The following is a 15,641-nucleotide window of genomic DNA, read 5'->3' as shown; positions in this document are numbered from 1 at the left end:
GTGGTTCATGCACTATGTACGAAGTGATAATGTTACAGGTCAAAAACAAAGGCCATCGAATTCTACAGCCGACTGGTAATACTCAGGTTGTTTACCTTTATATTCCCCTTCAGCCCCTGCAAAGCACCATAGGAATAGCTTGGAGGGAGACTTAAGGAAATGGAAGTTAAGAGATGCAGCGAGAGCCAATCAGCTGGCAGGACACTACTCTCTTCTCACATATTCACATGGAGCCCATATTAATGTGTAGCTCACCCGTTCTGATATTTGGGGCACTAACCCGCAGAATTCCTCCTTAGCATCACAATCAACATTTTTTCTTACATGAATCTAATAAAAACTTACATTTACAATAAGTACAGTATAGGTATTATATTTGGAACATACGAGTTCATCAAATGACACTGCTAAGTAAATCATTGTACACTGCATAAATAAAACAAGATAGGCGACAGGTCTACTGCCAACAGTAAATGTTAAAATACATAAATAAATGACGTGACGGTCATGTGACATGACATTAATGATGAACAGACGGATGTGCAAAGCATTGCAAATAAGAGAAAATAAACATGATCTTCTTTAACAAGCTCCATTATTACAGAATAAGAAGGGGGTAGGCACAGAGTTGGCTGGAGGGGGATATTTTTGCTGCAGTGACCCCTAGAGTACTCCTCGGGTATCTCTGGCACACCAGCGTTCAGGGGTATTTCTTCCAAACTTAGGGGGGAATAACTGTTAGAGAATCTGTTCAAGCAGAGGCGGCACTTGAAACCTGCATTTTCACAACCAGTCAGTTTCATTATTTCCCAGTCTGGAATATTTAGTGCTTTATTATGAATGGGAACACAGATTGCAACCAGTATCATGAATTCTACTTGCTCTACAGGATCTAACCCTCCATATAATATTACTTTAAATAGAAGTATTTAACGATTGAATATGTAGGAAATCCATTGGTGGCATAGGATATCCTTGTAAATCAATCAATACTCACCAATGCCAATGGGTGGAATCTCTCATTTCTTCAAGGCCAGGCAGGCTGCAGGGGTAGAAAGCTACTTACCAGCCCTATTGCCTGAATCCAAGCACCTTCTTACTTAAAGTATAAGTAAATCTTTAAAATAAGCGAATGCAAAATTGATGAGAGTGTTGTTCTAAGAACTTTTGCAATTTAAATTCATTATCTGTTTTCTTTTTTTCCCAAGATATTAAATGAAATATGTACTGTTAATATGAATGAATTTTGTTACAACAGCGCCACCTACTGGTCAGTTTCTGACCATTCTGACCACCGAGTAGTCAAAGAAGTTGTCAGGAGAAAGAAAGAGGCTGCTCTGATGTTCGTCTGCTTAGGAAAGATTTGAGAAACGTTTCTATTTTTTTTCCTAAGCAGAAGAACATCAGGGCAGCCTCTTTCTCCTGATAATTTCCTTGACTACTTGGTGGTCCGAATGGTCAGAAACTGACCAGTACATATTTCCCTTAATATCTTGGGAAAAAAAGAAAAGAAATAATGAATGTAAATTGCAAAAGTTCTAAGAATAGTACTCTCATCAATTTTGCATTCACTTATATTAAAGGTTTACTTATACTTTAAACATGTTAACAATGATTACTATTGTCCTTATCTTTCATTTGAAGTGTGTCAGCATATTGCACGGGGCTGTAGAGTGTAAGCACAATAAAGATGGCGATACATTTACAAACACTGGTAAGGGAATGGAAGAGGATCAACTCATCTGAGCAGCCAACTCACGTTAGGTACTTGGTGTATCTAGGGTGCTTTTTGTTAAAGTGCAAATGTTTTAGGTGCTGCAGAACCTCTTACGTTCCTGAAATTTAAGTTAAATTCTACTCCCTAGAAAGTCTGTAATGACGGGAGCCACAATATGGATTGTTCTCGAAATAATGCAAAAAGGGAGCAACAAGACCACTAATATGCCTCTAGATTTGACTCCTGTATGATACCAAAAGTGCTTGACATCTAAAAGTGCAGTTAATTGTCTATAGACTGTAATGTCCAACTACCCAAGTCATATGCACATAAAAGGACTTTGAAAGAAGTATTCCCTTCCTCAAATATACATAATGTTCTACATTAAGGCATTGAGAAGCCTTCAAAGATGTTCAACTCTAGTATCATGTGACTCACAAATGCCTATTCACTAACACCTCTCCCAGGTGGGTATTGAAAGTACAAACTAGCCAAGGTGTAGATTTGCACTACTTTTTGAGCCTTTGGCTGGTTTGTAGTTTGGAAACAGCCAAAGTTTTTTTCTTGCCCTAATGTGCCAAGCCTGTGTCTCCCAATGCATGTTGGATAATGTTGTTTTTATTAACAATTTGCCAACTGCCAAGTTTAATGTAAGACTACAATACCCAGCATGCAATGAGACTGACTTTTGTAGAAGTCTGGAGTTACCAGATTTTGGTACCCGAGTCTCCAGTCCCATTTTCCTGTAACTTTCCTCAATTTCAGACAATTTTTTGGCAAAAATCTGCTGGCCACCAAAATGTCTAGAGGTTGACCTGTTTTATCCAATATTTAGGGACTTGTGGGGCCCTTATACCTCCTGGGACCTCCTCTGTAGTTGGAATCTGTCATATTTTGCTTCATGGAAAAATATGCAAAACAGTGGAAATTTAAAAAAGGTGCATTTTCACATATAGTCATTTATTTTTAGGCTTTTTTTCACTGCACATATTGTGCTATTTTTGGGCTACTTTTGAAGTGCCTGTTGGCTAGTTTTGGGTTGGTTTTGTTGCCATTATTGGCTGGTTTTGAAATTTAGACCTGCCAACCATCGCTCTCCCCCACGCTCCATAGTGAAACATGTAGTAGGTACTGTAAATATACACAAACACAGCCATGGGTCTGGCATTGAGGGATGGCGGGGGGTCTTTAGTGTAGGAAAAAGAATTAAAACTGAATATAATGGGAAGACCCCCTGTGAAAGAAACACAAAATATTAACCAGTTCCATTTATAAATATTAAAGTTTTTAGTCATTACAAACAAGCAGTGTCAGTTTGTGCAGGAACAGAACCATTTACACCTCACATACACATACTGGCAGATTTTAAGAGATACAATGCCCACACATGGAGGACTAAAAGCTAGCTAACATGGAATATATTCTGTGACATTAACATCATGTTTGCACTATGTAGCACTAATTTGAGAAAATGTCAGTGGTATATTGGTTTAGAAAACTCATGGGTTGCTCCTAAAAACTTGTGAGCCTTTCTAATCTGGCATTCACTGTTTCTTTATAATTATACTTGTATATAATATGTTATTTACACTCTTATTTTAGTGAATAAAGCAAAAAAAAAAATACTCAGCCATGCTCATTTACTAGACCCTGGTCAACTTTGCACCACCATAGCAACCAATCAGCCATTTGCTTTGTTCCGACAAAGGGAGGAAGATCGATGAAAGCTACAAGTTGATTGGCTGGCATGGTACAGTGTATTAGTTCAAGTTTGGCCATTGTTAGTAAATAAACTCCACTGTGTTATTTACCACTGATTAATGTGACACTGTTGTACACGACAGGACACTCATCATTCTACTTGAGGGCAATCCTTTGAGGTTACAATAGTAAGTGATCATATAAAGCAAAAAAAGTATCTGCTGCACAATCTCAAATTCCTGGTTTGTCTTATGAATCAAATTCTCCTCACTTTACAGTGTAACTGTACCCAAAATATGTTATTTTTAATGGAGGGCTTATTGATAAAGCAATGCCATTGAGTGCTTCGCTAGGCTTCTCTTCTCATATATCAATAGACAGGCCATCTTTGTTCAAACGGAACCCCGTATGATTGTGATCATTTCCCTTTTCCTTTATATTTGTCTGTTGGTAAAACTGGACACGTTTAGCTGTACTAGTTGGTGATGGAACATGCCTACTTTTTCATATGATGAATTATGTTATTATTATTGTGGGACTCTTTTAGGATTTAGACACTTGGTCTATCTCAAGAAACTGTGCTCTGCAGGTTTGCTGGCCTCAGATACACATCTGACCATGTGTAGGAAGTGGTGGACCTTCAGGGTCCTCAAGGCTGATTGACCATGAGACAAGTTCTGAGGTGCTATCACCCCCCCACACACATTAAGTGATCCAATTCAAGAGATAGATGGTGCCCTATCCTTTAAACACTAAGCGAGAGCCAGACAGATTGGGATGTGTGTATATGGTGAATCTTAAAACCCTCATATTCTTCAACATTGAAATTCATTCTACTTTTCTACAAACTGATGTAATCCTGGATGATTATCAGTACATTCAGATTTGAAAATCTGTGAACTATGAAGGCACCAGACGTCATTCACCAATGAAAGGCAGGACTTCTAACTCAAACTAGTACAGTAAAAGCTTGCCCCATGTAGGGACTACTGTGCACAAGAACACTTGCCAAGGTCAGCTCTAGACTAACAGAACATTCACAGGCCCTGCACATCACAGCTTTGCTCCAGAACTGGATGACTGTGGGAAAAAAAACACTTGCAACCCATATCTACAAGCATGTTTGATTTTTTTCCTAATCCCAATGCACACATTATTAAAATGTGAAACGCCTCTTATTGTATATTTTGTTTATTCTGTCTAATGGACTGGATAGATGGTTTATTTTAATTTTAACTTCAGATGAATTAAATATTATATGAAATCAACTATTCTGCTGCTACAATCTGCCCTAAACTGTATAGCAAGCAGTACCTACTTATTTGTTAAAAAAAATATATAATGCCTGCCATCTATTAGAATCATGTAAGCCTCATGTGCCTGCTCTGTAGATGTATTGTTGAAATGGGTACAGGTATATTTACAGACTCAATGCTGGGTGAGTATTCAGTGCTGTCACCTCTCTTCTCAGTGTCTTTTGCAATAGTTGAAATATCTAAGACTCACAGGGGGTCATTTATCAACACTGGGCAAATTTGCCCATGGGCAATAACCCACGGCAACCAATCAGATTGCTGCATTCAATGTTCTACTTACAGCTGGCTTTAAAAAGCTAATCACTGATTAGTTGCTATAGGTAACTGCCCAGTGTTGATAAATGAGCCCCAGTGTCTCACGGTGTTTTAAAGGAGAAGGAAAGGCTAAAATTAAGTAAGCTTTATCAGAAAGGTCTATATAAATACACCAGTAAAGCCTCAAAGTAATGCTGCTCTGAGTCCTCTGTCAAAATAAACACCACATTTCTTTCCTTCTATTGTGTACACATGGGCTTCTGTATCAGACTTCATGTTTTCAGCATACACTTCCAGGGCTTGGGCTTGAGCATGCTCAGTTTGCTCCTCTCCCCTTTCCCCCTCCCACTGTAATCTGAGCCCAGAGCTATGAGTGAGCAGGGAGTTTAAGTAATTAAGTAATGCCAAAATACTTTTGTGATGATGGTTCTGACTGTAGTTCAGTGAAAGTTACATACACAAATATTTAGTGCTCCGATAATACCCAACAAGTGAACATGAATACATTTAACTCCTGTTTTCTTAGACTGGATAATGAGGCTAATTTAAAGGTGATGAGGTGACTATAGAAGAAAAATAACCATGTATAAGAGGTGCCTTAGTATTTAGGAAGAGTGCCCATGTATGTGATATTTAAAGTGTGCGAATTGTGCAAGGAAATGGTTTTACATGAATGGGTAACACTTCATTGCTTGAGCATGGCTTTTTCACATCCCTCTAGAGACATTCAGAGCATTGCATCCACATTTATCACTGCCACAGATATAATCTCTTCCATTACTAAAACACCATTTTCTTTTCAGACAAGCAAAGCAGCAATCTCCTTCATTTGTCCCTTATGCACTTCTGTTTGTACTTCTGTCACTTTTTTATTCTAATACATTAGTTAACTCAACTACGGGAGAGAAAATACTCTCCTCTGCTCTACCAAGTGTGGTGGAATGAATATATACAGTCAGGAAGAGAGAATACAATTCAGTTGGAGCAGAGGGAAAGTGCAGCACAGTGAGATTAAATGGGATCTTCAGGAACAGCTTTAAAGTTAAACCCAAGCCGAGTGACAGCGCCAAGCCAAGAGGAGCCAGGTTGTTGTTTGCAGGTTTGAGAATTGAACGGAAGGTGTAACCTGGTAATGAAAGGGCAAGAAGAACAAGGATCCCATTAAATTCTCATTTGGGCTGATCTGCGCCTGGACAGTTTGGACCTGAGAAAGAAGCAAAGAAACAGAAAGAGAAGGAAATACAGTCATACAGAGCTAAATGTGCCATTTCACACAGTCATAAGAATTCAAAATTCATCCACATTCTGCCAGTTACAGTATGATTATAAGATGTGATGTTCATGTCTGAAGCTTATCTGTCTCTACAAATTTCCTACTGTGATTCTATGAGACATTGGCTAAGAAGCTAAAAGGTTGTGTGTGACAAATGTACAGTTATATTGGTTTTGGGTACATTGTGTTCTGGCTGAAGTTTAAGATGACAACCCCTGAGATGCACCTATAGACCAGGATTACTGTGAACTCATTTTGTTACAATGTGTCTGTAGCTAGCAAACTGCCGTCCCCTTCCCTTCAGGTCAGTGCACTTGCCCTGCAGTTTGTTTGTTTGTTTGTTGCAGAGTCTCACCGGATGGAGCCAGCCAGGAGAGGGTTAAAGGCGTAGAGCCAGTCGTGCATGTCTTTGTCGTTGCTGGCCTGCAGAAGGATGCCACGGTGCTGGGTGCATACTGCAAATGTGTTAGGGGTCTGTAGAAGAAAAAAAAGGACAACAACAATCCTTAGTTGTAGATAATATACCGAGGGTTACAGTGCAAGTTGTAACTATTTCTGCACTAAATGAATTCCTCTAGAAAACCCATTAGGGAGGAACTCCACGACGCGGCTGGTGTTGCCATGTCGCCATGCGACGAAACCCATTCAAGATAACAGGAAGTGAAGGAGAAATCCATACCTGCGATTTCTCCTTCACTTCCTGTTATCCTCAGAACATCCAACACGTTGCATGTATTTCACCGCATGGCGACATGTCGGCACCAGCCGCATCGTGGAGTTCCTCCCTTATACAGTGTACTGAATTTGTTGCTATGGGTTACTACACCTGTAACTATATTGCAGCTAACTTAGCACCACCTAGACCAGCTTAGTGTAGGGCTGTCTGCTCAGCGACTCAGGTTTGATTTACTGCAAGGTCCACTTCATTATGAAAGCTCATTTGCATTTTTCAAGTAACTCAGTCTTTTCGAATCAATACAGGTCAATACAGAAAAAACAGTGTTTATGTCAGATACTTCAATTACGCCTGCACCATCTGCATTTGCTTTCAGTATAGATCATCTTGTTCATTCACATCAATATTAATATTGTAATTTGCAGAAAATCAAGATCTTTATACTTTAAAGGGCATGTAAAGGCAAAAAAAGTTTTTATAAGAAACCTGACTGTATGCAGTGAAATTTTCCCTTCATTTACTGCTGTGGATAGGAATTGTCAGCCAGTCTCTAACTGCTCTGCAGGGAAACAATCATACTTATGAACAGCAGGGGGAGCCCCCGTCTTACTTCCCAGCCATGCAGAACTCAAGCAGCTTTGTTTGTTTCCCTGTAGGGCAGTCAGCGACTGTGTAGATTGGATTTTATTTTTGTCTTTGCATCTTATTTACTGTTTCCAACTCCAGCTGCAGGGACAAAGATCATGGAGCCAGATTTACAGATAAACTGGGATTCTATTTAGAGGATTATTTTGCTGCAGCCACTGGTTCTGCAGAGTTGGAGAAAGTTTGTATTTAACAAAAACTATAAAATCCACATTAGATTACATGACAACACGGGACCGGTCTTGCTGTATCAGCATCTGGCAGATATTTGACTTGTCCTGTTTTGACCACACTGAGCATGTGCACAGTCTTGGTCTTGCAAAGATGTTTAACAAGGTTACAAGATGGTGACCCCCTGCAGCCAACTTTGAAAGCATAAATCATTTGTTTGATTAAGCTTGTGGTGCAGTAAGCTCATGTTTATGTTTAGTATACAAAATACAGCATTTCTAGCCTTATCCTATTTTAGACTTTACTTCCCCTTTAAGGGTAAGCAGAGAACTAAAGGATCAGTCTGGCTTCCTAGACCCTGTAAGAATTGTATGTGAATATTTGGAAAAAAATATATTTAGTAACTTTAATATACTTACCAAAGCCCAGTGTTCTACCCTTTTAAAATAAAATTAAAGGTCTTATATATATATATATATATATATATATATATATATATATATATATATATATATATATATATATATATATATATATATGTAAATGTAGAAATGCTTGCAGCAGCCAATGTTCCAAGCCAATGTTTGGTGACGTACATATGTTTGTTAAGGTGATTGCACTTACCTTCAGCATAGCTTGTTGGTCCTCACTATATTCAACATGGGCCTGGGAGAGGTTGAGGATGGCTCTCTCCACTTGGTCCCGATCGCTATTGTAAATATAGACATAGGGTCGTCTGACTACTACGTATCTCTTCACCCAGCCTCCAGTATGTGGCTCCAGAAAGTGCAAGTATCCCTTCTTAGAGACAATCGGACTGCCAAGAAAGAACACAAAAAAATATGTGCAAAAGCTATTTATATGATTTTAAACCATAAAAATTTCCACCTACCCCACCCATATCATAAGAAGTTTTATGGCAGAGACACACAGGCAGATTTTGGGAGATTAGCCACCCAGCGACAAATCTCCTCTTCTTCGGGGCAACTAATCTCCCCGAACTGCCTTCCCGCCGGCTAGAATGAAAATCGCCGGCGGGATGGCACTCTGAGCACTTAATTTTCCAAAGTTGCCCAAAGTTTCCTTGTGAGGCAACTTCGGGCGACTTCAGAAAACGATTATATGAATGATGTGTGTAGATTAAAAAAACAAACATAGATGATGTCTCCTTACCTAACTCTGACCTCTTGTATTTCAGGTACAAACAGATTTAAAGTGGGAGTCTTCAGTTCACCACTGGGAGATTTCTGTAGGTCTCCAGCTGGGCTCAGCAGGTCTCTCACAGGGCTGAATGCGCAGGAGATAGGCTGTGGGCTGATGAAAAGTGGAAAAAGACAGGAAGAAACCGACAAAAAGATTTCAGTTGACATTCTGACATGTCTTAAATTAACCATATTTTCCCGACATAGCCAGCAACTTATTGTCTAATGCATGGGTCCCCAACCTTTTTTACTCGTGAGTAAAAAAGAGCTGTGAATAGCTGTTTGGTAGCCCCTATACTGACTGGTAGCCTACAGGAGGCTCTGTTCGGAAGTACACCTGTTTTTTATGCAACCAAAGCTTGCTTCTAAGCCAGGAATTCAAAAATAAGCATCTGCTTTGAGACCACTGGGAGCAACATCCAAGGGGTTGGTGAGCAACATGTTGCTCGCAATCTACTGTTGGGGATCACTGGTCTAATGTATGGAACCAAAACAATTCCCTCCCCAACTTATATCTGGCTTGGCATCAGCCATATTTATGTATTAGGCAGTTCTGAAAATCCAGCTGGATGAGGACCACATCAGATCTTGATGTGATCATCTCCCACAGGTCTTTTAAGACTGCTTTTGCTATCACATTGATTGCCCAGAGGCCATATTAATATTCTGAAAAAATATATAAATAGGGAGATAGGAAAATGCACATCGCAGACACAACAGCTCAGACATTTGAACACAGGTTGGGCCACAAGACCAGACACCATATTCTTATCTGATGTGGTTAGCTCCAGTTCACAGCTAGCCATTATGAGCGGTGGTGTGCCAGCTCTGTGCTAACCCATTTGATTGGAGCATTTAATTATTTAAAATAACATTTAATTAATTAGAATTTACTGCAGCTTTATCCAGTAGGGTAAAGCTGCACTTAATTCTGATTATTAAAATGTTTAAAAGATTCAAAAGGATGCAGACTTTCAACGCTTGCAACACACTAGATAATACCCAAAACATACCTAGCCTCAGGACTGTAGTAACGTCCTTCTACAAGTGAAGGGCATGTGCTGGATGGTGTGAGGGAGCTGACCCCTAAGCCAGACAGTGAGGGGTCCCGTAAAAGTGTAACTGACATTTCAGACAGCTGCAAATATAGAAAGAAAAATAGATTACTGAACAATATTTCCATAGTCTAAGTTATGGCAGTTTCCAGCTAATTCAACAATATAGAGATTTACAGCAATGGTGGCGTCCCGTCTTCATCATTTTTCATTTTTTTGACTTGTGTTGATGAGGAGATGGTCAGGTTGGGCTATAAAGCCCTCATCTGCATATTTTGTAGGGTTTTTTTGAGATTCGAAAAATTTGATATATGTATACATATTATTATCTTTATATGTTGTATAATAGCTGGGATTTAGGTTACGGGCACACAGTCTGAAGGTTCTGACTGTCAGTCTGTGTATTTTTGCAGGCTGAGAGAAGCAGGTCTGTTCCGTGCCCCTGCTCCATTGATTTGAATCTGGTCAACCTGTATGTGCTCACACACAGAGATCAGCCTGTGTGAGCTCACACACAGAGGAGCTAAAGCTGAGGTCAGCCCAGAGATGCCTCCTTTTGCATATTTGAGCTGACCTCAGCTTCAGCTCCTCTGTGTGTGAGCTCACACAGGCTTATCTCTGTCTGTGAGCACACGAAGGTTGACCGGATTCAATTCAATGGAGCACGGGCACGGAACAGACCTGCTTCTCTCAGCCTGCAAAAATACACAGGTTGACAACAGCAGGAGCATTCAGCCTGCGTGCCCATAGCCTTAAGGTATTTAGAATGGCTTACTGTTGTGTTTTGCTTGATGGATGTTTCTGTGTCTACATAGTCATTTGTTTGATTGCCAGTCTATTAGTATGACAGTGTTTTGCAAGCTTCACTATTTAGGGGTTTCTGGTTCCAATTTTTGAAGATCCAAGTGGGACTACACATGTGACTACACATAGGTAGTATATGTTTGTGAGTGATAACCTACAGGGGAAATATATGTACAGAAAAGTGCCTGAGGATTGCTTACCTTACTCTCGCTGGCACTCACGCATACATGACTGTAACTGTACTCTCTGTTAAAGGTGTGGCTAAGCAGACGAAGACACTGTAACATAAGCAATTACATATTAAAGAGACTTTTAGTAGCTAGTGAACTACAACACCTATAGTAATCAGATACTTCCTTGTCAAAAGCTCTAGATTTTTGTCCAGTCTGGCAAATGAATAATTGCTTTACTTATTGCCACTCCTAACAGACTGTAAGCCTATGGTATGAGTATTGTGCTATCCACACTATCCAGTATGACAAATATCCAAGAACTTTGTGCACAAATAAACATCAGTATTTTGAACTTTTACTATTCTTCATAGAACCCTATGATTTCAACTGAGCATGAAAAGAAAATAACAAGCAGAGGTTCTTCTACACAGAATACAGTATAGTACAATACAATACAGCACTCTAAAAATAGCAAACATTAAAGGAATAAAATCGCACCTTGACAGCCAGCTCTTTCTGCCTTTCGCTAGCAGTTTCTAGTGGGTTCTCTTCTGCACGGGGTGATCCAACCTCTGTTATCTGAACTGGCTGACTTGTTGGGCTGAGAGGCAGCATCTCCTCGCTTGGGGAAGGAGTGAGAGATTCTGTGGCTCCCCTGAGAGTGGCTTCCAGTTTCTCTCTCAGCAGCAGGTAATGCCGAGTTTTCTCCACCTGGGCAAGTAGAAGACCTCTTTTTCATAAATGCATATGTTCTTCAGCACTGTGTCTTAATCTCTTTCAACATCTTCAACTAACAGTAGCAACCCTCCTTCCTAAAATTGCTCCCCTCAACTTATTTTCAGTCAGTTATCATGTTCAAAACAAAAAGCTTTAAGAGTAAGAAGTTTCCTTCTTCTTCTTGGGATTCCTTCTATTACGTTCTAAAGAAAACTCTTGCTACGTTACTGGGTAGCTCTAGACAGCTCAAATCAGTGCAACAAGTGTAATCAACACAAAGCAAAATAAATGAATAGAAGGAAAGACTATGTTCACATGATCATCTTCTCTGTAAAGATTACACAGTGTATTTATGCTGCTAAAAATTAGGATTACACCAAATATTCCCAGTGTTTATGAAGGATAAAGACTTGTGATACCTCCTGAAGCAAGCTGAGTTTCTCCAGTTCCCACTGGTGGTCAAGGATAAGGCTGTCACTCCGTGGCCTCCACCCTGCCAGGTTTTCCTCCCCTCGTACATATGCTACCGAGGTGTCTAACACACGTCTTCGTCTCCGCTGCATCCCTAAATGGTGTGTGAGGTTAGAAATAAGAATTCTAATGACAAAAGCTGCACAGTGAATGATGCTTCCTATTACCGACCCCATGTAAATGACACACTAAAGATGTCACTTTAATATTTATTTCTGATTTACATAATTTGCTTATTAACAGTAGAAGTACAAATGTGGCCACTTAAAGCTGAATAGCACCCATGTGACTTTCCAAATAATAGCTTAACATAGTAACTTAGACATGTCCATCAAGTCCAACCTTTTATGTCTATATAAAACCTTACTAAATGCTAGTTGATCGAGATAACAGTTGCACCATATCTATTAATCTATAGCAACCAATCAGAAGGTAGGATGTACAGGTCACTTATCGTATTAGTTGACATACTTTACAAAACCAAGTGCAAACCTAGAGACTTTTATTTCATCACACTCCTAGGGTTTATCAGGGGGCACTTACCTGGACTACTGGCTTCTGCAACCCGACACAGGCTCATCTCATAAACTCCAGTCACACGATTACTGCAGAGAGAAGCAGTATAGTATATGAGTGTTATGGAGGATTACCATAAAAGCAATTACATCATTCCATTTATTTTACAAAAATATGTTATAGATACTCTTCCCACTGTGTACTATTTTGTTTTATTTCCATGTTGTTTCCAGAGATGGTTGAGTGACAAGGCACTGTAGATCTATTAGTGAACAAAGTCCTAGTCTAAGTATTTAAGGTACAGGTATGGGATCTGATATCTGGAAACCTCTTACCCAGAAAGATCCAAATTATAGGAAGTCCATCTCCCATAGATTCCATTAAATTATTAAATTTTTTTCAAATTATTGACTTTTTCTCTGTAATAATAAAACAGTACCATGTACTTGATCCAAATTAAGATATAGTTTATCCTTATTGTAGGCAAAAAATCCTACTGGGTTTAATTACTGATTAAACAATCTTTTAGTAGAATTAGGGTAAGGGCACATTCGTCACCCCAGCGACAAACCGCATCTTCTTCGCGGCGACAATCTCCCCCCACTGCCTTCCCCTACCTTCCTGCTAGAATGAAAAATCCCCAGTCTTGACAATTTGTTTTCCAAAGTCGCCTCACAAGGAAACTTCGGGATGGATCACATTTTCCTAGCAGCCTGATTGGTCAGTTAATGGAAAGACTAGTTGGATTAGTGGAGTCTGGAATTATTCATACAGGTATGTGGTTGAATTGTAATGTGTCCAACTGATAAATTTGCAAGGACCAGCCCAGGACTTTAACTTGACTTGAACTATCTGGACAATTCGTTGCACTTGCTGAGTGAGCCACAGGAGGCTATTGGAGTTTGCCCTGATCTTGTTGTTGTTGTTTTGTATTTCTGCATGTTTCCAGTTTGTCTCCTCCCTGGTCTCTTCCCTTCTCATTACCTTCTTGTGTTTTGTATTCCCTAATCACCAGCCCTTTCAGCTTTGCTCAGGGCTGATTCATTGATTTAATTTCTCTGTTCCTGGATAACCTTTGTTCCTTGTTTCTGTGATTCCTAGTTCCAGAGTTCTTGTTCCTGTGATTTTGTTTCAGCTTTCCTTGTCTGCCTGGTAAAGACTTTGTTTTCATTTTGTATTTGATTTTGACTGTTCCTGTGTTTATCTTCAGTTACCATTAAACCTGCAAAGTCCCTATGCCTGCTCCAATTGTTTATGGCCATTTCCCTGGGCTTCCACCCCACCCACTACCAAGTGTGAGACTTATTCCCGTTACAACGGCTTCCCGCTGTGAACGTTACAAAACTCTTCTTGCCTAAGTTGCTCAGGTATATAGACCTTAAAATCAGGACACCACATTTCTTAAAGCAGCTACACTACACAGCAAGAAAGTAGTTTAAGTCTACAAATTGCAATGAAACTGTATACATTATTTAAAAATGTCATTTAAAGGGGATGTAAAGACAAAAAATAAAATCCCATTTCTAATTTTTTTTTTTTAAAAAAAAAAGAAACCAATCCATTAATTTAAAAATGTGTACCATTGTTATAAGTGAAATTCTCCCCCTTGTTTTACTTGCTCTGACTGCTTACGCGTACTTACACATTGATAAAAAGAACGGTGGCTATATATGTGTTACAAAATAATATACAAACTTCCTTTTGATACAAAGACATTTCCAAGTAAAGGGGAATTTTAAGTAGAGGCTTGCATAAGAGAAAGGTATGAAGCACTGGGTTATAGTGAATGTTTCATGTCTCACACTGCACATGAAAAATAAAGCAGTAACATATCGGTTAAACAAGAAAATGCAAATAGTCATTGGATATCTGCCAAGAACAATTGAGAATATTTTCCCCACAAACTCACTGATTTGCTTAAACTGTACATACACCCCCGAATCATTTCCATTCCAAGCATTGTGATTTATGTATAATGGTAGTAGAACATATCTGGTGAGGTACTTAAGGAGAATCAAGAGCAGGATGTAAAGAGATGGTAATACCCATTTGTTGCAGCTACCAAATGTGGTACCAGTTGAACAGGTTTCACACTGTGGACCCCCAAACAAACTTAAAAAACTAATGTTAAACCAATTATGCTGCAAAATAACAGTTTGCAGCATAAATGGGACAAGACTGGGCTGGAGTCCTAGTATTGGCACATTGTTTTGGGCTTAGTTTCAAAGACAATTTCTTAAAATTTCATAATGTTTCAATTTCTGACTCCACTTAATGAAACAAAGCCCAGTAAAATGGCACTGTGAGCATAGTGCAAACAGACCATGCCACCTTTAAAATGATTTTACAGTTTTCTGCAGATAAAAGAAGCCGCAAAACACACAGGAATTTGAAAATGTTAAAAATAGCAAACATGAGCCCAGTGCCATTTCTTTACAGAATGCCCCAAGTCTCTACAGTGAAAGAAAACTCTCCAATTCAAGTTATCACATGGAGCATATTCACTATGGTGTACAAATGTACTCTGATTTGGAAAACAGGCTCCACAGAATAACTCAAGGACTGGGGAGACTTTTCTTACCTTGGTGCATATCCCACCTTGCCTCTCATGTTCATAAGCATGCATGTAAGCCGAGTACTGTAATGCAATAAGTTATAGGAGAATCTAGAGGTTAGTGAAAAAGATAAGAGAACATGAAGCGGACATTCAATGTGTTGTTTTAATTAGGTAGTAGAGAATATAGAGATATAACAACCCCAATGTGGCATGGGAAACGGAGAGGGCGTCCCAAATAATGTTGATTGTGTATGTGTAATGAGATGGAAAAATAAGAGAATTTTAAAATTGGTATTAGTGACCAGAAAAATGTTGTTATGGATTTCCAACATGCAACTGTCCAGCTTCTGGGCAACAAACTCAGAGAAAGCATTGACATCTATCGCTTCGCT

General features: G+C 39.3%; 1 protein-coding gene across 10 annotated transcripts in view; it reads right to left on the bottom strand.

Moving 5' to 3' along the window:
* Positions 1-5,494: 5,494 nt before the first annotated feature.
* The window catches only part of LOC108718167 (kinesin-like protein KIF1A), a 94,570-nt gene continuing 84,423 nt past the window's right edge, over positions 5,495-15,641 (bottom strand). For 5 of the 10 annotated variants that reach the window (XM_041564977.1, XM_041564978.1, XM_041564979.1 and 2 more), the window contains 10 exons: positions 15,274-15,330; positions 12,720-12,781; positions 12,125-12,270; positions 11,487-11,699; positions 11,016-11,093; positions 9,970-10,094; positions 8,928-9,068; positions 8,379-8,571; positions 6,618-6,736; positions 5,495-6,193 (listed from right to left, as the gene is read on the bottom strand). In XM_041564977.1, the coding sequence (XP_041420911.1) occupies positions 6,151-6,193; positions 6,618-6,736; positions 8,379-8,571; positions 8,928-9,068; positions 9,970-10,094; positions 11,016-11,093; positions 11,487-11,699; positions 12,125-12,270; positions 12,720-12,781; positions 15,274-15,330 (1,177 nt within the window). In that variant the 3' untranslated portion in view covers positions 5,495-6,150. The remainder of the gene's footprint in view (positions 6,194-6,617; positions 6,737-8,378; positions 8,572-8,927; positions 9,069-9,969; positions 10,095-11,015; positions 11,094-11,486; positions 11,700-12,124; positions 12,271-12,719; positions 12,782-15,273; positions 15,331-15,641) is intronic. The other 5 variants (XM_041564981.1, XM_018265835.2, XM_018265836.2 and 2 more) reach the window with 1 other exon arrangement.

The sequence above is a fragment of the Xenopus laevis genome, chromosome 5S (assembly GCF_017654675.1).
Source record: "Xenopus laevis strain J_2021 chromosome 5S, Xenopus_laevis_v10.1, whole genome shotgun sequence".
In the NCBI taxonomy this organism is placed as follows: Eukaryota; Metazoa; Chordata; class Amphibia; order Anura; family Pipidae; genus Xenopus; species Xenopus laevis.
This window is presented reverse-complemented; position numbering and strand designations above follow the sequence as displayed.